Source organism: Triturus cristatus, chromosome 9, assembly GCF_964204655.1.
Source record: "Triturus cristatus chromosome 9, aTriCri1.1, whole genome shotgun sequence".
Classification (NCBI taxonomy): domain Eukaryota; kingdom Metazoa; phylum Chordata; class Amphibia; order Caudata; family Salamandridae; genus Triturus; species Triturus cristatus.
In genome coordinates, this window is record NC_140592.1 from 450,559,348 (window position 1) to 450,581,611 (window position 22,264).

A 22,264-nucleotide genomic window follows, 5' to 3' on the forward strand; every position below is an offset into this window, starting at 1 on the left:
TGCTGCATATGGTCTCTTTCATTTATTTTTCAATATTGATTTGCGATTGCAGTCATTTTCTCTATTAACCCATAACATTTTCTTTCCCTCTGGCCTGAGGCTCAGCTGGGCACAGCCAAGAACAAACTTGCAACCAAGCTGACAGTCTACAAGGAATATCAAAAGTGGGGAGTTTTTTTCCTTTATTTCTGAGCTGTATAAGTACCAGATAGTCGCAGCTGGGATTCCAAAGTTACTGTGTCAAATTCTGTGCAGTCCTAGCATCATCTCAGCTGGCTCGGTCAGAACAAAGGGATGCCACCACACCTCCCTCAAACTCTTTACTCATCCAGAGGTATGCAGAAAATCTAAGCATCGTGAGCCTTCCAGATAGCCAGGTTAAGAAGACAAAGGAGATAACAGGGGAACAAATGTAGCCAACCAAGACAGCATTGCCAAGCAGGTGTTAAATTGTGGAGTGTCCCTTCACAGGGTAGTAGCACAGTTAACCTTGACACCTGCCTGAAATCTCAGTGGATTTAACTCCTAGACAATACAATTCTAGTCTGTAAGAGAGCCTCTGAGCTTTCCACCCCTGCGCCCCAAGATGTTCAGAAAACACTTCCAATATATGAAGCTGTTCATTAAGTTGGCAAATGAAAGCTATCAGAGGCTGTGCTCAGGTCTGCTGGACAAAGATGATGCACCTGGTGTCATATGGTTGTAGTTTATGGTTTGTCTATTCCGTGTGAATTTGTGAAACCCAGTCTTGGAGCTGGAAGGTTTGTTTTTATGTTACTGAGCCACTCTCGGAGAGTAAAAGATTTAAAAACATAATCTGTGTCTAAATGTCAGTCATAAAACTGGATAAGAGTTGAACTGGTCTAAGCACCACTAATAGTGGTCTATTTTCAGGGGACAGCAGACTTATCCCTACTGTCTTGGACAGAAACCACAAGCTCCTCAGACCTGTGGTCCTCATCCAGCATCCACTATAAAACCACAATTCAAGCTTGAGCTGCAGGCAGGAGAGTAGATAAATAATTGGAGTGTGTATAGGAACTGCATGATCCATCTAACCTGAGAATGTCACACTCTACTTTGGTCAGAGACCAAATCCTTTACACAAGCTAATCATGCTTTTTTAATCCCTGCCGTATAATTGCTAGACTACAGTATATCAGGGGTGTGAAATTCCCATCACTGTACTCCTTGGATGGGTTTTGTGGGCAACAAGTTTAAATGTCTATTCTGTTTGCTGAAAAGTTCAGAGTAATCAAATGTTGATGAAGGGTGGAGATGGGGCAGAAGCTATTGCTTACTGCAGCTCAGCTTATTCCATCACCCCTACAGGTCCACGGTTCTATGTCTCAAAACTGGCAGCATTTGCCACCGCAAGGAACAGCGGAAGAGCATCCACAGTTCTGGATAGCTATCGGAGATGATAACGATGGTCAGGCACAGTGGTCTGGTCAGTAGTCTTCTTCCAGCCCTCCATTAAAGAAGTAACTTTATGCTTGATAGTCCTGCTGCCTACTGCTCTCCAGCTACCTGCTGCAAAATAATCTCTAAAAGCAGAAGAGTGAAGCAGCCGAAGAGCTGTAATTGTTCCTTGCGAAGGAAGTGGGAGTTTGGGTAATGCAAGTAGGTGAGTATGTGAGGGTGTATGTGCCTGTGGTTCTAGAGGTTGTCATGCAATCCCATTTCAGCTGAAATTATTTACATAGTTGCTGGTCATTCTGATAACCTGACAGGATGCCAGTATTCACTAGAAGGATAAGGTCAGGCCTATTTTGTAATTGTGAGGAGGGTTTCCTGGGTGCACTTCGACATATATTGATATGTGGCAGTCATCATAACATTAATGTATGTGAGGGTCAAGACACTGAGCCCCTGAGCGCTGTATTGCACACTGAATGAAATAGAAACTAACATATGGAATGATAGGTAGGAAGGATACTGGATGATGACAATACAGGTTTGGAGCAATGGCAGAAGGTAAGAATACTGTGGAGTTGATGCCCCCAGAAGGTGGAGCTGCCTCAAATAAGCGTTCCACTTTCCTCTGCTCCCAGCCTCATAGCTGCATTCTTGGGGGTTAGGGGAAGGTTTGTGTGATGACGTATGTTTGGGTGTCAGCGGAGTCCGAATTTGTTTTCTTTTTTTAACCAGACAAGTACATTTTGCCAGCTTTCCATTACAGTATTTTGTTTTTAAGCTTAGCACACCGCTGTTTAAATTCAAACAATGACCTCTCTAAATTTAAGAATTCCCTGTTCAGGCTACAAAAATAAACAGACTAGGTCAGAAAAAAGAGAGCATGGTCTTTAATTAAAACTAGGATTAATGGTAGACTGGTAATGGCAAGCATCGTTAAGGCTACAAAATATCACATGGAGCATTGCTTTGCCAAACTGAGAAAACTCTTGCTCTTCTGAATCGAGAAAGTAGTGTCTGGATAAAGTGTGAGCTGAAGGCCATGTGGCCTCATTATAAATAGGTCATACCACTTCTCCATTAAGGAGGTCTATATGGAGATGGTCTGCTTCCAGGTTATATCAAAGAGGTTATAGTCTACCCTAAAGGGTTTAGTCCTGTAGAGGCACAGTACTTGTCAAGCAGTCCGATCCATGGAGCCTCTTCTCTTCTTTGGAAAGAAGAGGGAGTGGGATAAAGAAAGGTAGAGATATGGCCGCTGATACATGAAACTCTTTTGGCATTTACAGACAGGACAGCAAAGGTACTTGGCACTTACAAACACAAATATCAGAAGAGGATGTAAAAGCCTGAATCGTACGCACTCATCGTGCTAAAGTGACATCAAGAAGGAACACAGTTTTCCATGAGAGATAGTTTAATGGGCAGGAGTGCAATAGATTACAGGGCTGCCCCACTAAATAATTCAACATCAAGGTTAAATACCACTCGGTGGCATGCTATGGGATTGGTAGGTATTTGTTCTTCTACCCTTCTAAGAACCTAGCCACGAACGACATTTTGAAAAATGATCCAAAGAAGATGAGCAGCAAACAGACCAATGTTTCTGCTCTATGGTCCAAGCCAGCGCTCATCTCTTCTGCTGGTTCGCAGAGGATTTGAGAAAGTACTCCCTATTTAACTAATGCATATTTCTTCAGCTATGAGTCTACTCCTGCACCTCCTCTCCTTGCAAGTGTGGAAAAAAAGCTTTAAGAGTGAACTTCAATGCCCTCAGTTGCGACATACTGTTGTGATATCAACGATCCTGCGGATAACACAGACAGTTGAACATGATGTGCTAGGATGAGACCTACAGCCCAGATAGAGATGTGTCTACTAGCAATATCAGGGGGGCAGCTTTTGTCCCTGCTGGGGATGGTCCACCAGTAAAATGATGTTCAACAATGATGGATCTAGACTAGGGAGATGCAATCTTCCACTTGCTTGTGGAACTGGTTATATTAATGCTGCACTCTCTAGTGCAGTGCCCTCAATCAAAGTTCACCTTGAGAAATACGAAAGATATGCAAGGCCATCAGGCCCAACCGTCTTGGAATAGAGCTACTAATGATATGTGATTTGCTGCGCACTTTACAATCATCATCTCAAGTGTGTTTAGTAGCCTACTCTTGAGGGAACCTCTTTTCACCAGAGACACCCATCCCCAATGACAAGAAAAAAAGGTCTAAAACAAGTAGCACTTTCCGACTCTAAGCACTAGATGGTGGAATATTCACAGCATGTTAATCTAGAAGAAATTCAGGATGCAAAACGCTCTTTTAAACATGTTCGATAATGTTATATCTGTTGCAGGCCTTGATACATAGTAACATAGTTCATGTTCGTGCAACAGATGATTTGGGTGCTTGCTTTATTTGTTATGAATGTGCAAGGCCTGTAGGGCCTAAATTGAGGTGAATTGTCTTACTTTATCTGTAAGTTAACAGACTATGTGCTCAATTGTTACATTTTTCTTGCTCACTCTGTATTAGCTGAAGTGGAATTTATCCATTCTCTGCACTGATCACAGAAGCTGTAGTATGCTTGCAGGGCAGATTGACTTCATGGGAGTTGCATTTGTGTGAAATTAGAAAGAACCAAGAACTGTAGATTCCACAAACTTCTTAATAAACTAATAGCACCGCCTTCAGTTCTGTGTTGCAAAATGCATGATCCAAGTGCATTAGGCCCCACTTGCTCTTTAAAGTAAAACAATATTAAATATCTAGGTGATTGGGTGAGGCAAGAAGATCAATCGGATGCTGGGGAGATTCTGTCAAACAGGATCCTTTGAGGTATGAATGAGGTTTTACATGTTTGGCAAATATGAACTAATATATAAAAGGTAGTTCAGGACTTTAGGCTTATATGTTTGGGGTGTATTTCGTTTTCACTCATTTTATTTTTTAATTTTAGAGCTGTTTGTTATAATGATTATATCTGCTAGATTATTTCTGGAAAAATTGCGCATGATACATTCTAAATCATTATAAAACAGCAACGCTGTGTGTGCACTGATATTGGGTGGTTCAAGGCAGGCTTCTTCTATACCGATAGATATAAGAGATTCTTCAAAAGGTCGGTCTGATTCTAAGCACCCTTTTGACCATGAACATAACTAAGTGGGAGGTGAGAGAAACATTTGCCAGGTTTCCTATTCTATACAAAGATTTCATCTTCCTAAGGGTGTCCAGTAAATCTACTGTGTGAGCCCACAATTATTGGGGGACTTGTGACAATCACTTGAACGTTAGTCAATTTTCCCATGAGACCGAAAGACTTTCAAGTGTCAAACGCTGTCTCTGTAAACTGAATTTGGAAAAGCCATTAGGTAATGCTTCTATCAGGTCAGGGTTGCAAGAGAATCCTTCCCAGGTTTCCGTATTGAACACGAAATCAGGTTTGAAAGTGTCCATAAACAGATGAATTTCGGTACTATGCCTAATTAGTGATCTGGCATTAATAAGTGCCCAGAATAATGTGTGCGAAGGAGCACTGGCCTAAGGGTATTTGTTAGGTGCTTGTCGCTGATTTATGGACCCCGTTGTTTTGAAAGTTAAAGCAGAAGGCAATGTTAAGAGTGCTGGGTAGCCGCGGGTCAGACAAGTATGCTGCACACTGGCAAAAATAGTTTTACAATCTAGCGTAGAACAATTGGTGCTCTTACCGGGGTTTAGGGCAAGAAGTTCCTGGTGAGAATAGCGGTGTAGGCAAAGGTCTGACGCCAGTTATCCGGGGAGATGGGCGCTAGGCGCTGTACGAGGGCAGAAGGGCTTGCCTTAGGCATATCTTTGGCGTGGACGCGCTGAAGCTTTCTTAAAATAGCCCACTGCTCCAGCAGGGGAGTGGCTTGTGCGCACAGCAGGGTGGCAAGCATTAAAAATGTTTGGGCAACAGTAAAGTGAAACCGGGGTCAAGCAACCCCTGTATACAGTTACAGGCTCCCCTGCAGCTGACAACTACTGGCGAAATTAGTTCAAATAAAAGGGTAAAATAATGAAACATAAAATGAATAAAAACGAAGGAAGTGAACCTTCGTAGCTTAGCGGTGTAGCAGGGAGCCAGGCACCTCCCAATAAATGGCAGCATAGCTGCCTACAAAGGAACCAAATGGTGGGCCAGTAATGCCTCAATAGGCAGTCTCAACAATAACAGAGGTGTTCAGCTAACTATAACTCGCGCCCCCGCAATGCACTGCTGATGACGTCACATATTACATTACTCATGACATGGTCAGTGACATCACTGATGACATCACTCATGATCATTTAATGCATCAGCTCACAACCTAATATAACCTTTGATACACCCACTCTAAATTACATACTGGAGCAGTAATCCAGAAAGTCACATATTGTGAAATATACTTTAAAGAGTACAACTTTACTCCGAGTATTCTGCAGAATAAATGCAGTACTGTATTTGTAAATGACAGGAAGTAAGGGTCAAGTAAACATGTGTAAAGAACCACAAGGTTAACTAAACAACCATAAACTCCTGAAGTAAGCAGATACACCACACAGGTTGTAACTAGATGAATACACATTATAACCAAGTCATTTATAATCACTTCTGTCCACACAAGTCAAAAAGAAATTAAGATCTAACCAGATCCTGCAAAGACCAGTCTAGGTGTCTTTATTACACCATGCAGCTCTAAAATGCCTTTAAGCCGAATCAGCATGTACACCAAATAAATGTACACTATCAAACAGCATATCTTCCAGGGTATTCTGTACAGGCTCCGAAAACTCAGAATGACACAGCTATGCATGCCTGGGCAGGGCAACTGACTAAGCCATAGCTCTACCCATGGAATCCGTTGTGCTCATACTACATCTTATGGTGAATTTCACCGCCGCACGACCATCTTACACCATCTATAGCCGTTTACTTTTGGCTTCCTCTGGAAGAGAAGGCCGCAAAATCACCACTGAGTCCCAAAACGCATAGGAAAATCTGCCGAGAACACATGTAGTGTTCAAAGACCGTAATGCTGCACTAACGGAAGGGAAAATATTCCTCCAACAACTTTCCAGCCATCTGGCATAAGTGCTTGTTGGAACCAGATGTGGAAATGTGTGTCTGCAGATGCTGTGGCTACTTGCACAACCAGATCTTTAGTAGAGTGATGTTAAAAGGTACAAGCAGGTTCCCAAGGTGAAGGCCGATGCCTATAGGATATAGCTTGGTCTACAGGCATTCTCGTTACCAGCCATGCCCAAGCCCCTAACAATATATTATGTAAAGACCCATAAGCGAGTAAGGGCCCCACCCCGGTGTTACCGTGGTGAAGAATATCCGCCAAAGGGTCTGCGGATAATTCAACTGAGGTAAGCTGACACTCAAACAGCAGATGGCCTCCACAATACCATGGCATAAGAGGCGCTCACCTCTGTTGCCATAACAGGGGAAGAAAGTAAATCTAAAACTGGGGAGGACTCAAGTCGACTAGCCTCACCCAGTTCAGTCAGCCAATTTTCCTCCAAGAGAAACTGGACAGTATTGCCCAAAGGGTTTGGACACCCTATATTTTCCCCTTCGGCTGCCAAACGGTGCATTTTTGTAGAAAGGGCAGAAAAAGGCTTTATACTGACAGAAGAAGAGTTGCCTAAAGCGGACGTCTCCATCTGCACTGCATCCGATGCCAGTACATTGATGTGTCGATGTTGGAAAGAATAATTGGTGCAGCATCGATGAGGATCCAGTCAGGGCACCTCCCACCTCTTTGGGGCTAGATAGCACACCAGAGGGGAAATAAGGCCCAAAGACTTTATGCAGGGAAATGTAATATTCCCACATTTCGATTAGAGTCGCCCCAGCTCTAACATATTTAGGGAGGCACCAGGTGAACTCTGGAGAACACTTCGCAGCCAAGGGTTGGGAGATGGCGTAAAAAATGAATTAGCATTTCGACCATTGGTGCTTCGGAGCTTCCCACGCCAGAGATGGCCCCTCACCCAAATGGCTCCTCGATTTGGATGAGGATTGAAAACGACACAGTGCCTCAGATAGTAATGCCAGCAGACGTTTCATTCTACGCTCTCCCAACGCTTTTGGGTGAAGCCGCTGACAGGAACCACACTGCTCCAAGTCATGGTGGTCCCCCAGGCACCACAGACAGATAGGAATGTTGCTTTGTGACCGACATCTGCCTGTCACAAGATTCACAGGGTTTAAACCCTGAAGGCATTGCAAAAAGCACACTGTTTCTCACACAAAATGTGGAGATGGGACGAAAAACGCCCCCCTAATTGCTCTGGATCTGTGTCGCAAGCGCAGAAAAGAAGGAACTGATGTCAGCATGTTGGCGAGGGGGTTATATGGATTCCGTCGATGTCACATCATGTGATGACGACAAAGGACAATTCTCCTGAAACACGTGTCTAGAGATGCACAGCACTGGCTGCACAATCAAGGGTGAAAAACTTAAGACTCTCTGAAGCAAGTGTTATCATGCACTGTATTTATCATGTTGCTTTGTGGCAAATAAAGTGCTGGGACATGAGGCAGTGTGCTTCCACTCTCCTTTTATTATTAAAATCTTTGTCATTACTTGTCTTCCATATCTCAAAAACAATAAAGGCTGCCCCATTTGAAAAGGCGTAGATAAGAATATTGTTCCCTATAACTTTAAAACTGATCAAGTTAAATAATGCTCTAGAAAGCCCTATTATCAAAATAGATGTTCAGAACGGATTAATTAACAGTACCAAACTTCATCAAAATTCTCACTGACTTTGGAAAAGTTCAAGGATGCCTCTTCAAATGACATCGTTCAAAGGCAAGTTTTATCTGAAGTAGTTAACAAAATAAACTAGACATACCTAACAAGAATCTGTTTCAGGCTGCTCTGGTTTGCCACAGAAATGGATACCAGACTTTAGATGAATTAATCAGTGGTTGTTAAGGGGGATGACTTTATTGGAGGTGACCAGCGACAAAATTGTTAAATGGAAAACAAAAGTCTCTAAATCACAGTACACTGTGTCAAGTGCCATTTGTTTTCAGCTTTAATTTGCTGCAGTGATTCCCCAAAGAGGCAGAAGTCAACCAACTACTGAGTTTTGAACTGGGCCAATTTTTAGATCTCCACAAGATAGTAGAACTGCTTCATCATTGGATTCTATGCAGACAGATTGTAATGTGTGCAGAAACACTAGTGATATTTTGTTGAGTCATATTTCTACCAAAGTCTGACCAAAGTCCCCATGTTTATTGAGGGTTTATGCTCTGTGGATCCCTAATAAGAGTTATGTTCAGAACTATGTTTTGCCTGAGCAGAAGGGAGAACATGGAGAAAGTCAGAAATGTCACACCAATATGGGGATAAGGAGTTAGGGGAAACAGTACAAGTGTGGAAACGTGGGGAGATAGGGGTGAAGGTCTGACAATGGCAGCTAAAACCATCAAGGCAAGCAGACAGGAGTCACACAGCAGTAGCATTCTGTGGACTAAAACCTTTTGCTTACTGTTTTGTGTGGCATCAAGGTGGGTTTGTGACTACCAAAAAAGCTGCAGAATGTGTGTAATTGGGAAATGCAAGAACTGCATAAGATCAGTTGGTGATGTATAGGAATGGGTTTAGGGTAGAAACTAAGAGGAATGCTCATGCTGCAGGCTCTCTAAAATATTGCAATTCGCAACTCTCTTTATGCAAAGCTGTTTCAGGTCAAGCCTACGGATGGAAGAAACATCCAACCAGTTCGGAAAGAGCCACAGTGGGACAACGGGGTACTTGTAGAAAAGTGCCTCGTTTTTTTTAACTAAAATTAAAGATCTCCTTTAAAGGAATTGCTTTGAAAAATATCTCTGTGGTTACTTAAGTGACCTCTTGTCTTGTAAAGTGAAATATGACAGGTTGTACAGCAGAATCAAAACTATCAATTTCAACGCGTTTTGTCTTGAATCTCATTCATAGAAACGGCAATACTTTAGACTGGCTGGAAAAGTACAATGGAGACAGCTGAAGTCGAGTCAGCAGTTCAGAGTAAGTTTAGAATAATTTGGAAAGGAAATAATTAATAACACTAATTTATACGTGGTTTGCTAAGGGATACAGCACTAAAGGGATAATATATAATTTTTAAATGATATACCATTTGGTTATTGGTTTATGACCTTTCAATTGATGAATAGACACCTACCTGTTGCCTGTTGTTTGGCGTATACGGAAGCATGGTGGATACATGGAACATAATCTCATAGTCCTGATAGGTTGTGTAGAGGGACTGGGTACCTGTGGAGTCCGCTATAAAGATAAAAGTACAGACCATGGAATAATTTTACACGTTTTATGAACTGTAAACAGAATGGCAGGTTAAATGGAACATCTATTAAATAGATTTAAAGAACATTTGTCTGGTTTCGGTTTCTTTCTGAGACTCCGTTTTCGGAATTCAATCAATTTTCCTGTAATTCGAAAAAACCATCAGGTTTTATGTAGGTATAGTTCTAAAATCCACACAATCAAACCCACAACTGCACTGGAGCATAAAGAATGATAGTACTATTCGAGAGTTTTCATCCTTTAGAGCCATGAACTGTGGAGAATAATGTCCTTTAGTGTAAGAATGTGTCACTTCCAGTCTAAGGATGTCCTCCAACATTGGTAACTTTTATAGAAACACATACTATTTGCAAATTGCACAACATCAAGGTGGATATCCACAGGTAAAACATTTGGAATAGTTTATGCTTTTAAGCGAAAACTCTGCAAACACTTTTTTTTACATCCAGTTGAGCTCATTTTTTGCCCAAACCTTCTTCGGATTCAGAGCATGTCTTGCATTAGCAAAGAGCAGCAAGAAAATAAAGAAATGTGAATGTGGCCAACTTGCATATGTATGCAGAAGGATGCTTGCTAATACTATTGCTGGTAAAGTCCTGACTTGTTGAGAAAGCAATTAAACTCCTAGGCAGTAGCCTGTCTACCAGACGGTAGGCAACTTGATGCAGTCTATGAGCCAACCTGCTAGGGTTGTCAAATGACCACAACCATTCAACATGGAAACTTAAGTGTTCTTGTTCTTTCACTATAGTAAGAGCATCGTATTGATATCGAGCTCATGTAGGATTCTCTCGCCCTCAGATTTCTTAAAGCGGATTACGAAAGAGTGGACTTCGACAGTGAATGCACTTTGATATGGACAGTTGAGAATACTCATTTTAGAAAATTAAACTTCAATGGGTTGAACTGAGTTGACATACAGTGGGCCCAAGGCAAAACTCAGAATCAACAGAGCAATTTTGGATGGTTGGGTGCTGGAGAGACAGACACCGATGGTACTCATCCACGCTAACATTTACATTTGCCAAGAAACCATTAGCAGCACTGTTTCAAAGAATTATGAATGAAAGGTTTATTAAGATGTGAGGCAAGGCGCATGTTGTGTATGTACGCAACAAACACATTAATATACTTAAAGTGTCCTGTTGAGTCAGTCAAATACATGTTGGCAATATCTGGGAAATTTTGAGAAATATTAACACAATATTAAAGTTAACCTTACCCAAATCTCATTTGATAGCAAACTATCGGAGCACTGGTCCAAAAGAGTAATGTAGATCTACCAAATCTTTAACTGGAATGGCAATTAGAAGGTCTGAAATATCTTGGAAAAGGATAATAACACACTAACAATATGTTAAATCTTATTCTAATAAAATAAAAAAGGTCCTAGAAGGAGAGCAGAGCTCTTTCACATGATAGGAAAATGTATGATAAGGAGTCTGTTCTGGAGTACCTTTGTCAAAAAGTTGAGAACAATTATAAGGATTGTAAAAATTAGTATGCCAGAACACTGTAATTTTGGACTGCATTCTAACCCTAGGAAAAGTAGATTGATGTATAGATTTGTGACATTATATCTGGTGCTAGCAAAAAGAGGTTTTGAAATACTATAGCTGCAATGAAACTGTCCTGAAATTGAAAGATGGGATAGAGATGTGTGTGAATGGGGGTGAGGGGGGAACGGGGCAGTGGACGAGGAAGAAGGAATGATCGGGGTTGACAAGCTTGGCAAAGACCTAAAAGACTAGTCTATGTTCAAAGGCGGGGACAGTGCTTGGGAAAGGTCTCCTAGAAACAGATTCTGATGGCTATAAAGATTAACCGTATCTAAAGTTGGCTTAACCTTGTCCTAGAGTAACTAGGAACACTGTTGTTATCTGTTTATCACTGGTGTAGGCCGTTCGGCATGCATGAAATAATGATTTTTTTTTTTTTTTTTTTTAAACAAATTTTATTATGTCAATATAGCCATCACCATGCAGAGCCCTGTAACCCAGAGACATCTGCCAAATCCTTCATACATTTACATAAAGGCAATAGACAATTGTATATTCAATAACTTCCCCCGCCCCCAAACCCCAAAGATCGCACTTCCTACTGCTAGCCCTACTCTCCCCCCTCCATCCATCCCGCTCTCCCCTCGCAGCGTACGCATCCCCGCACTGCCCCCCCAGGACCACCAACGTCCGTGTATAGCTGCCCCTATGGATTGGTCTCCCTCTCTGCGGGGGGTTCCAGCCCTATTCCACGGTAGTCTGCCCAGCGTTTCCAGATCTTAAAGTATTTGCGTGGGCACCCCCTGGCCTCGAAGACGGGCCGCTCCAGCCCCATACAAAAGTCCAGGCCGTTCTTCCATCCCATCATGGATGGGGCTCGTGTCGCCTTCCACTCCCTTGCAATATCCCGCTTGGCCAGAGTGAGTCCCAGCAACAAGAGATGACGTTTATATATATTGCCCCCTATGTCCTCCATGACATGGAGTAGAGCCAATCGCGGCGAGCGGGGGAGCTCCCACCCCAATACTTCCGAGAGGCACGCCAACACTCCCCTCCAGAAGCGATCAAGGGAGGCGCACTGCCAGATAGTGTGAAAGAATGTGCCCTCTTCCCTGCCGCACATCAGGCACTCCGGGGATGCTATCAGCCCCGCCCGCCACAGCCGCACTCTCGTGAAGTACACCCGGTGCAGGTATTTAAATTGAACCAGCCGGAGCCTCATGGCTATAGCAGCACCTCGCGGGGCGGCCAGCGCCTCCCTCCAATCCTCTTCCTCCAGAGCGCCCACCTCTGCCTCCCAGTCCCCCCGAAGTTTGCTCAGTGTGGGGGAGCTGTGCGTAACAAGGGATTGATAGATCCTGGAAGTTTTTTTATCTGGTAGATCCCCCATGAAGACTTTCGCCTCCAATGGGCTGAAGTCAGGGAGCGAATCCAGTCCCACCAATGCGGGCGACAGGGCATGCCTGAGCTGGAGATATCTAAAAAATTGCTCACGTGGCATATGGAATTCCTTCTGTAGCTCAGGGAAAGATTTAAGTATCGTCCCTCGCATGACATCTCCCAGCGTGGAGATGCCAATGTCATCCCAACCCTTAAAACCTTGTAGGGCCGCCAAGTGGGGTAGACGCCCATTGTGCCACAGGGGAGTCTCACGAGTCAAGGTCCGCCACCATCCCATACGGCGCAAAGCCTGCCTCCAGATTTGAAACACGACCTGCATGGCCGGGGGCAGCACACCCCTCAGGGACGCAGAGTAAAGGAGTGTATGCAGCGTGTGGCGTCCCATAAGTTGTCGTTCCAGCGCATATGCCGGGTCTCCCCTGTCCCCGTACCACCATTCGTTAAGGACTAGAAGATGTGAAGCTTGATAATATGACTGAATATCCGAGGTGGCCAGCCCTCCACAGTAGGTGGATAGGAAGCACGTCCGTATAGCCACGCGCACCCTACCCCCCTCCCACAGGAATTGCCCCAGCACCGAATTCACCTGTCTGAACCAACCTGGCTGAATCTTGTATGGGTGGTTCTGTAGCTGATATAGGAGTCGAGGGAGCGCCACCATTTTAAATATTGCCGATCGCCCATACAGAGTCAAGGGCATACGGGACCAGATTTTAATCTCGGAGCGAACGCGCTCCCATACTGGGGCCACATTTCGCTCCCAGGTGACCGCCGGCACATCCGTCAAGAACACCCCCAAATATTTCAGTCCTCCCAACGCCAACTGAACTGAAGAGGCCCACGCCCCCATTTTCGTGCGCTCACCCAGCGCCCACAGGGTGGACTTGCGAGGGTTCATGTACAAGCCGGACGTTTCCCCGAAAACCTGCATAATGCGCAGGAGCCGTGGCCCAGTCCTGTCCACATCCGTAAGAAAAAGGAGGACATCGTCCGCATATAGCGCAATCCGATCGGACAGGCCCGTGGCCCATTCAAACCCCCGAACCTGCGCGTCTATGCGTATCCACCTAGCCAGCGGCTCCATAGCAAGAGCGAAAAGATACGGGGACAAAGGGCATCCCTGCCGCGTTCCGCGTCCCAAGGAGAAAGTAGGAGAGGTCGCCCCCGCTACTCGCACCGCCGCCGTGAGGTCCGTGTAAAGGAGCGTTATGTAGGAAAGGAACCGGGGACCCAGATTCAGTCTGCGGAGCAATACGAAGAGATAAACCCAGCTGAGGGAGTCAAACGCTCTATCCATGTCCGCCAGCAGCAAGGCCGCCGGCTGTCCCGTCCTTTGTACGGCCGCTACTGCCACCTGCGCCCTCCGAATGTTATGTCTGGTTGCCCGCTGAGGCATGAATCCCGCCTGGTCCGGGTGCACTAAGGTGGTGATATGTGGCAAGAGACGGTTCACCAATGCTTTGGCCAATATTTTGGCCTCCACATTTAAAAGGGAAATGGGGCGATAGGAGGCGTGTTGGTCCGGGGGTCGGCCCGGCTTATGGAAAACCACAATTTTGGCGTGTCTCCAGTCTGCCGGGAGCGCCCCCCTATCCCTGGCCTCCTCGACCACTGCCCGAGAATACGGGACCACTTGCGCGCGAAACCGGTGGAAGAATTCGCAGGGAAACCCGTTGGGTCCCGGGGCCTTGCCCGGGTTGAGCTCCCCCAGCGCCACCCCCAGCTCCTCGTCGGTCAAGGGGGCCTCCAACTGGTCCCTCACCTCGTCGGACACCCCAATTGGAGGCAGGTCTGCAAGAAACTTATTTGAAATAATGATTTTTAAGTTCATATAATTTGTTCATCTGAAAAATAAGTTTACAAAAACAGTGATTCGAATAAAACAGATCAGTCCACCATGCTCACAGCAAAGAGCAAGACATGATGCACAGAAATGGACGTACTGGTTTCAGGAGAATACATAAGGAAATGTAAATTTCTTCTGCATACCAGTGTACTAGTAAAAACATAAGGGAACCTATTTTGCTGTTTGGTTGATTTTCGATCAACTTCTGATTTGGTCAATAGGATATTGTGGGCAAAATTAAATGGTATGACTATTCCCAGAAGCATTTTAGCTGTGCCAAAGGAACTATATCAGGGGGGAATAAACTCTGCCAACTATAAGCGGATGGTCTTTTCAACTCAGATGTAAAGCACGTAGGGCTTCAAGGAAAATTACATGTATTTAATGATTATTGTAAAGTAAATGATTTAATAATAAGTATATAGAAAACGTATATCCAGGTAATGGGGAGAAAAAGCACGCCTTTTAAGTCATCTATTGGAAATTTGAAAGTAGAAAAACCCTTTCCTACAAATACTTGGGTATGATGCTCATTAAAGTTTTACATTGGAAAATGTATGTGGGTGCCCCAGAAACCTGAGGTTTAACAACTGTGGGGTGTTTAAAGAAATGCAAATGAGAATGTGGAGGTCCGTCAAGAGGCCAATGTTGACAGCATATGAAGATATGGTACCTCTCAAATTTTATACGGGCAGAAATATTAGGCCTGAACACCACGCATGATGTGGAGAAAACAGAGGGCAAATGTCTTAAAAACTTATTAGGCCTCCCTCCATGTTCCATGGTTCAAGCAATAAGAATGGAAGTCAAACTGAACTCTTGGAACAGCACAGTGGCAAATGTAAGCCTGTGTTCCTGGCATTAACAGTTACATGTCTCCAAAACAAAGGTTTCAATACTCTGTGCAAGAGAAATTTGCCAGATTTATCTACTCTGGGCAAGGGATGTAAGGAAGTGACTTAGGAGCTAAGCTGAGTAATTCAATCTATATAACTTTAAAAATAATGTTCCCATGCCTCCGACTAAAAATAAATTAAAGGAAAGGTGTGTCATGGAATCATGGGTTTAGAGATCTGACAAATGTTCGACAAAGGCACTTCAAAATTCCTTGATTCATTGCACGGTGATGAGGAGTGTACTACTGAAATTCTGTGTGGGCCTAAATCCCGCTTAATCAATCCAAAGTGTGAGGGGAAAGCCCTGGCGGATGGAGACATGACGTGCAGGTGTGGATTAAAAGTACATTGCTCCAATGTTCATGTTTTAATGAACTCTTTATATTTTATCACTTTAAAGCGCAAGTTTAAAAAAATTAGTTCTCGTCACGTATGATGTAAAGACTCAAATGGAAGCCCAGTGATTTTTATAGGGTATGCAATATTAGGATTTTAGATTTTTACTAGCAATATCGACACAGATAGCACAGGGCGCTCTGTTGATTTTAGTGGATACATACATTTTACAGTTGATACTGGTTTTAGTTAAAGTAGGTCATTGTAATTTTTTTGCTGTAGATCAAATCTGATGTAATCACAATACGATGAAGATCTTAAATTGATTTTTAGGTGAATCTTTATATATATGTATGCAAAAAAATGGTATTGTGTAACAGACTAAGCGCTAAATACAGTTATATTTCATGACTATTTTTTTTAAAAGAAAAGACCCCCAACTTCACTAAAAACTAACCATACCCATCAAGAAGTGGATTTCCTAACATTGCAGCTCTATGAAACTGTTTTTGTTAACTGGTGTACATCACACAAAATTAGATTTATTTTGAACATATGTGAATGAACACGTAAAATATCTGATTTTGTAAAAGCTACGTACTTTTAGTATCCAGTTGGGCAGCATATTTGTCAAATCCCTTGAGGCAAACCTTTTCTCCAATCAATGCAAGGAATTCTTCAAACGCGGGTCCTGCACTCTCATTGTTGTACATTTCCTCTTCTGAGCTCTGACCCGCTTTACAGTACAGAATTCCCACTTTATGTTTTCTGCAAAGCTGGTAAGAAAAATAAGAGAAGAATTCAGTACGATTATTTCCAGGCTCTGGGACATGCGAAAAAGCCAAACAAGGTACCATTTGTGAAAATATCTAGCTTTTTAATCTGAAAATGATAAAAGCTGTAAATACTAATGCGACTCAAATTAAATTAAAACATTTTCATGGTGTTAACATGAAAATATGTTCCTAATTGAAATTAAACACTCACAATGCAAATCCTTGCCAGCAACTCCTCTAGAACAGGGAAATATATTTAGTAGAAGCTTGAGATCAGTTATCAGTGCCACTCTCAATGCATAACGAATAATGCCACCTTTGGTGTTCCCCGCATTGGTGAAATAACAGAAGACGACAAAGAAGCTTTGGCTTTACAAATGATCATTGACAAAGCCAACCTGCCTCACATTTTAAAAGCAATACAGACTTACTTACTGGCTTTGCTAATGCTATTTGCCAATGCTGTTGCAGGTCGCCCCCCCCCCCCCAAAAAAAATGCTTCTTTGCAGGTGCTTAACAGCATCTATAATAAAAAAACGTTTTCAAAGTGCAACATCTATGCGTACATGTGTGCATACAAGTCAAGAATTAGCGAAAGTTTCCAGAAACTGTTTTCACAAGTTGATTATCTCAGACAGGGAACAACTGAATGCTGTAAAGGAACATGATGGTATCAAAACCGAGGAAACCATCACACACTCTCGGAGCAGAGATCAGCCCAAAAGGTAGTCATCTGTATTAATACTAACCCTGGGCGGACAACTACGCTACGCTCGCAAAGTTTGGTACTTTGTGCTACTTCGCGCTACGCGAATTGCACGTAGCACAGTGCAAAATCGAGTAGTGTAGCGGGCATTTTTTGCTCACTCGCGGACCTCAACGTCAAGTTGGCGACCGTGAGCGAGCAAAATGACATTCTGGCGAGACTTTTTCCTTGTTCGCGATCAGCAACATCAAGTTGCCGATCGCGAGCATGGGAAATAAACCTCCTGGCGAGGTTCTCAACGCGGGGAGGTCAGGTTTCTCATTGCAAGTGGTCGCGTATGCCCGCGTCCGCTCCTGATGAGAAACTACCAGTCCGCGTTGAGAAAGCTGCCGCTCAATTAAAAATCTACTCGAGCGGCAGAAAACGAAAGCTCGCACTGTGCAAGATGCCGTTTTCAATGATTGCACAGTGCGGACTAACATCCGGCACTGTGCAATCATCGCGATCAGCGCACTACGCAGTTTGCGTAGTGCTACACGTATCTCGCGTAGTGCTACGCGTATCTCGCGTAGTGCACTTCACGTAGCTACACGTAGCGCTACTACGCGAACTACGCCCAGGGTCAATTAATACTGTATACTTCTGACAGCAAACCACTAGACTGCTCTACGCTGCTCCTTGCATGGTAGTTCTAATTAAGCATACTGGAGCGCTGGAGATGGCATCCCATTATCAGTGGACATGCTTTCCAAGAAGTCAGCTAAAGTCACTGCGTGGCGGAATTCTATTAGCAGAGATTTGTTCAAATCAAAGATTAAGATCATGCGTATCCCCTGGTTTTCATGGGCATAAAAAAGTAACAAGAATAAAATGTAATTTCAATCGCTCCAGATAAAAGAGGTTGCTCAATTTCCTTCTGAACTTCTGCAATACCGGAGGACATTTAGAAGAAAAAGAAATACGGGACCCAGCAAAAAACATCCTTGAAAATATTGTTCATGCAACTTTTCTGTTAATGTTTGTTAATGGTGAAAGGACAACACTCCACCTTCTACTTTCAAGTGCATGCTTCCACCTTCTACTTGAAGTGCATGCTTCAGGATGTTTAAAAACTGGGTGAATCCTGAAGGAGAAATAAGCATGACGTATATCTCAAGCTACAGAAAGTAAATGTGTGATTGTCCTGTGTTTGGCACAAAATCTCGTCTTTTTACAGGTGATCAGGCAGGAAAAAGAATTGAATCACCAAAAGGTAGTTCTAAAACCATTTTCTAAATCTTGCTGGAAGAAAAGGAAGTGCGCTACCAAGTCTATTTTCTTAGACCGCACCAAGTTAACGTAGGCAGGTCTCGAGGTTTGAACTTACAATGGTATTTTTCCCTAGTCTTTCTCAGGGTGCCCTTCCAAACGTGCATTAAAACGTTCTCTGAGGACAACCAACAAGCAGTGTCAGAATCTGCATCAGCACCTTCCAGCATCTGCAAGCTGCAGTTGATGCAGAAGATGCTGTAAGTCCTTGCCCTGTTTTGGAGCTATATCCAACATCCCAAAAACTGTTATTGAGGAAGCAACACACAACTAGGCAGTCTTCGTAAATTAAACCACGCTTAATCTTAATTAGGTTGACCTTCACCATATTCAAGAAAGGTCTGCAGTGCAGGCCATGCTGACTAAGGAGGAGGGCTCAGAGTACTGCAAGACTATTCAGATAATCTGTTGAATGAGGCTGAAGATAGACCAACTGTAAAAACAAGAAGACTATTTTTGCTTTCTGCCTCCTGTACAACGGTCGAGAAGGACGCCGGTTGCCCGCTAGGATAAAATAAAACCCACGCGCCATTTGCTAACAGCCTAATGGGCTAGGGGACAAACCTGCACTCATTAAGAGCCAGCAACAGAGAAAGAGAGCGCAACCAAGATAACAGGCATACAAGAAAAAGAAAGTGTTTGCCAAAGGAAAAGAAGGCTCATCACAAATATATTAAAATATTTTTTATAAAGACAAATGACTGCTGTGCAAATATTTTACTAAATGAAGAGATGGCGTAAGTTATCAACTGGACTCTGTGGAATAATCAAAATAATTGTAGCTACATCCTTTTACTCCAGATCTACCGTTTTGCTGGAGGCAATATTTTTTCAGCAAATTTAATCCACTCTAAATCTGGATTCTAAATATTATTTGGTCAACCTAGGACACCATATAGCATTTGTTTTGTGCCGCAGAACAAAGGGTGGTCATTAGGAAAACTATTCCTGATGCAACTTCCATGAAAAGATCACCTATTCCTTCAAGGGCCAATTGCACTTTAAAAAACTTATTTTTTAAACGTTCGCTTTTTGTATTCATATCTGGCTTAACTGGTTGAGGTATTTTGAGATTCCAAAATCCATCTTCTAAAGATTTTAAAAGACTAGACAGTTCAGTGGTGTAGAACTTCATTACAGTGTAGACGACAGTTCTTTAATGATGGCATCTTATGCTAATTTAAAAAGCTTCAATGTATATGCAACTTTCTTAACAGCATTTTTGTTAACTAGCAACAGATCTGGGACTTCATACGTAAACTTAACCCAGGAGATATTTACATTTTCTTTAAAACAGCAAGTTGTGTTTGACTCAAACACTGAAACATTCTAGTTATAGAATGTATTAGCAATTTAAACAATAAAGGACAATTTACATCTACAGCAATGTGGTTCCTTTTATTGATCTAGAATGTGCAGACTGAATCCTGATCTCATATGTCCAACCAGACAATGACACCTGAGCTGAATTTTCTAAGATGCTCATATGGGTTAGAAGCTGAAATTAGAAGAGAAAATTATACGGTGAAAAAAACCTACTACTGCTGGCTATCATGTAAAGCCTAACAAATTCTAAAATGTGTTACAAACGTATTAAACTTGAGGTGAGGCAATCCAGCAGAATCCAGCAGAAGAATAGGAGAGGTAGAACAATACGTATAGGAATGGCTTATAATAAACAATAAGCCAATGCACAAGGATGAAACAAGTGGACGGACTCCGTTAAATATCTCCCAGTAAGCATAAAACATCAATAAATAAATTCAATTGACAGACAAGCAAGAAGTGATTCAGTTGGTGGTAGTCCTTTATAAGAGTGAAACGACTATGCCTCACCAAGACCTGTAAGGCCTAGAAATAGCCTTGGGAAGAGAAGATGAACTCTGCGCATCTTTAGAAGAAAAGGATCAAGACACTACTTTGGGTTTTCTTTCATCACTTAATAAGCAAAATGAAGGAAGCAGAACAGTTAAATTAACAAGGCAAGAACTACAACACAACCATTTGTGTTCACTATAAATTTCAAAAATGTGCTTAAGGAAACATTTATTTGATCGCAGTTTTATATGAAAAGTTGATTTTGAAGGCTAAATTAAGATTGCTGGGTGCAAAGAAAATTATACATGGAGACATACACAGGACTTACTCTTTGCTCATCAAGCTTCAGTAGTTGCTCTGTTACTTTCGGGGTGTTCAAGGCAAGTCGTAAGCAGTGGTTATTTAATTCAGGTAACACATATTCCAAAACATCTTTCAAGGGAATCCCTCTTACAGTCCCATGCTTTGCTGTTGTTGGAACAGCATCTTCCAAGATACATCCTCTCAGAGTTATAAGCTATAGAAAAGAAGGAAAACACCAACATTACATATATACATCTGCACAGAAATATATGTGTAAAACGAGAAACAATGCTTCCATTCAAGTTAGCATGTTGTTAGATAATTTCACAAGGAACAAATTATGGTTTAAAACCAAGACATTTGGCAGCAGAACCACTGTGCTAAAGATTTTGGTGGCTACCTATACATTACGGCAGGGCTATTACAGTAACTGTGGTTTACAAATAAACACTGTAAATAGTAAAAACTGATGACACTCAAAGGTTGGTTTGAAGGTTACACGCACTCTAAAGCTAGCATACACTCATATTTCTAACATTAATGGATGGTTCTAATAGACCGGTACCTTGTATTTCTTTTCAAAGTCTATTAAAGTCTATTAAATCAAATGAGGGTCTCTTTATACACCTTGGTTTTGAAATTTAATAACCCCTCTGCTTTCGTCCTTTACTCCATTTTCTGTTACCACGTTGGTTTGATTCATGTATACTATAAATCGATATTATCCCATGGGGGATTTTTACATATGTGTCTTTGTTGTTCTTATAGATGTTGTATTGCCAATTTTATATGTATGTTGTAGTATACACTATAGGTTTTTGTATGTTCCACAGCCTTGATAAAGTCCACAGGTGGTGGACGAAATGCGTTGGCTGTTTTTATGATATTCATATGAAGATTAAAGAATATTTTGGACACATATTGACTGGATGGACTAAGTCATTGTGGAAACCTTTCACTGGGGTGCACTCCACAGTCGTGGTTGAAATAGTTTTGGTCCTTGGGATCACTCACCGAAAACAGCGGAAGTAGTGGATGTGCATGCCAAGTAGTTTCGGATTTTCAGACTTTGGACTGAATTGGGGCAACCGAGAGGGAGGTGCACTTGCTATATAGCCTTGCTGTTTCATTGTTGTTGTCTATAACTAAAAAGAAGAGCTATATTCTAATAATAGCTTCTGCATTCAGCCTCAAACACACATTTCTCCAGATTAAGTGTACAAACACTGCAGAGTAGAGAAGAAAAAGCTATGCTTACAAAGATGGCATTACTAGCGTTTCAAAGGCTTTGCAGCAGATAGATAATTTAGGAAGGTGTGCTTATTTATTGCTTTATAGAGCCATTTCCCCAATTTAATTGTACAATTGTTAAAAAACTGCGTGCACCACAATGAAATGGCGAAACACTTGACGAAATAAGGTGATCAAGAAGAAAACGTACTAAAGATAAGAGCACTGGTTTGGACAAGTGTACCGATTTGTAAAATTGGGGTGATAAAGAAAATCAGCAGTGTGGAGAGAACCTAATTTTCACTGAAACAAACAGAAAACATAGCAGTGGAAGTGAGAGACAGGAAGACTTGGGAGGGTAATGCAAGGGTATGATAAATTAGGAAAGGGAATGGTA

The 22,264-nt window shown here is 42.4% G+C and overlaps 1 protein-coding gene across 2 annotated transcripts in view; it reads right to left on the bottom strand.

Annotated features, from left to right (window-relative positions):
• SIPA1L3 (signal induced proliferation associated 1 like 3) overlaps positions 1–22,264 on the bottom strand; it is a 657,587-nt gene that overhangs the window by 365,630 nt on the left and 269,693 nt on the right. For both annotated transcript variants that reach the window (XM_085625340.1, XM_085625341.1), the window contains exons 5-7: positions 20,663–20,851; positions 16,328–16,502; positions 9,606–9,709 (exon numbers count right to left, since the gene is read on the bottom strand). In XM_085625340.1, coding sequence (XP_085481466.1) covers positions 9,606–9,709; positions 16,328–16,502; positions 20,663–20,851 — 468 coding nt within the window. The remainder of the gene's footprint in view (positions 1–9,605; positions 9,710–16,327; positions 16,503–20,662; positions 20,852–22,264) is intronic.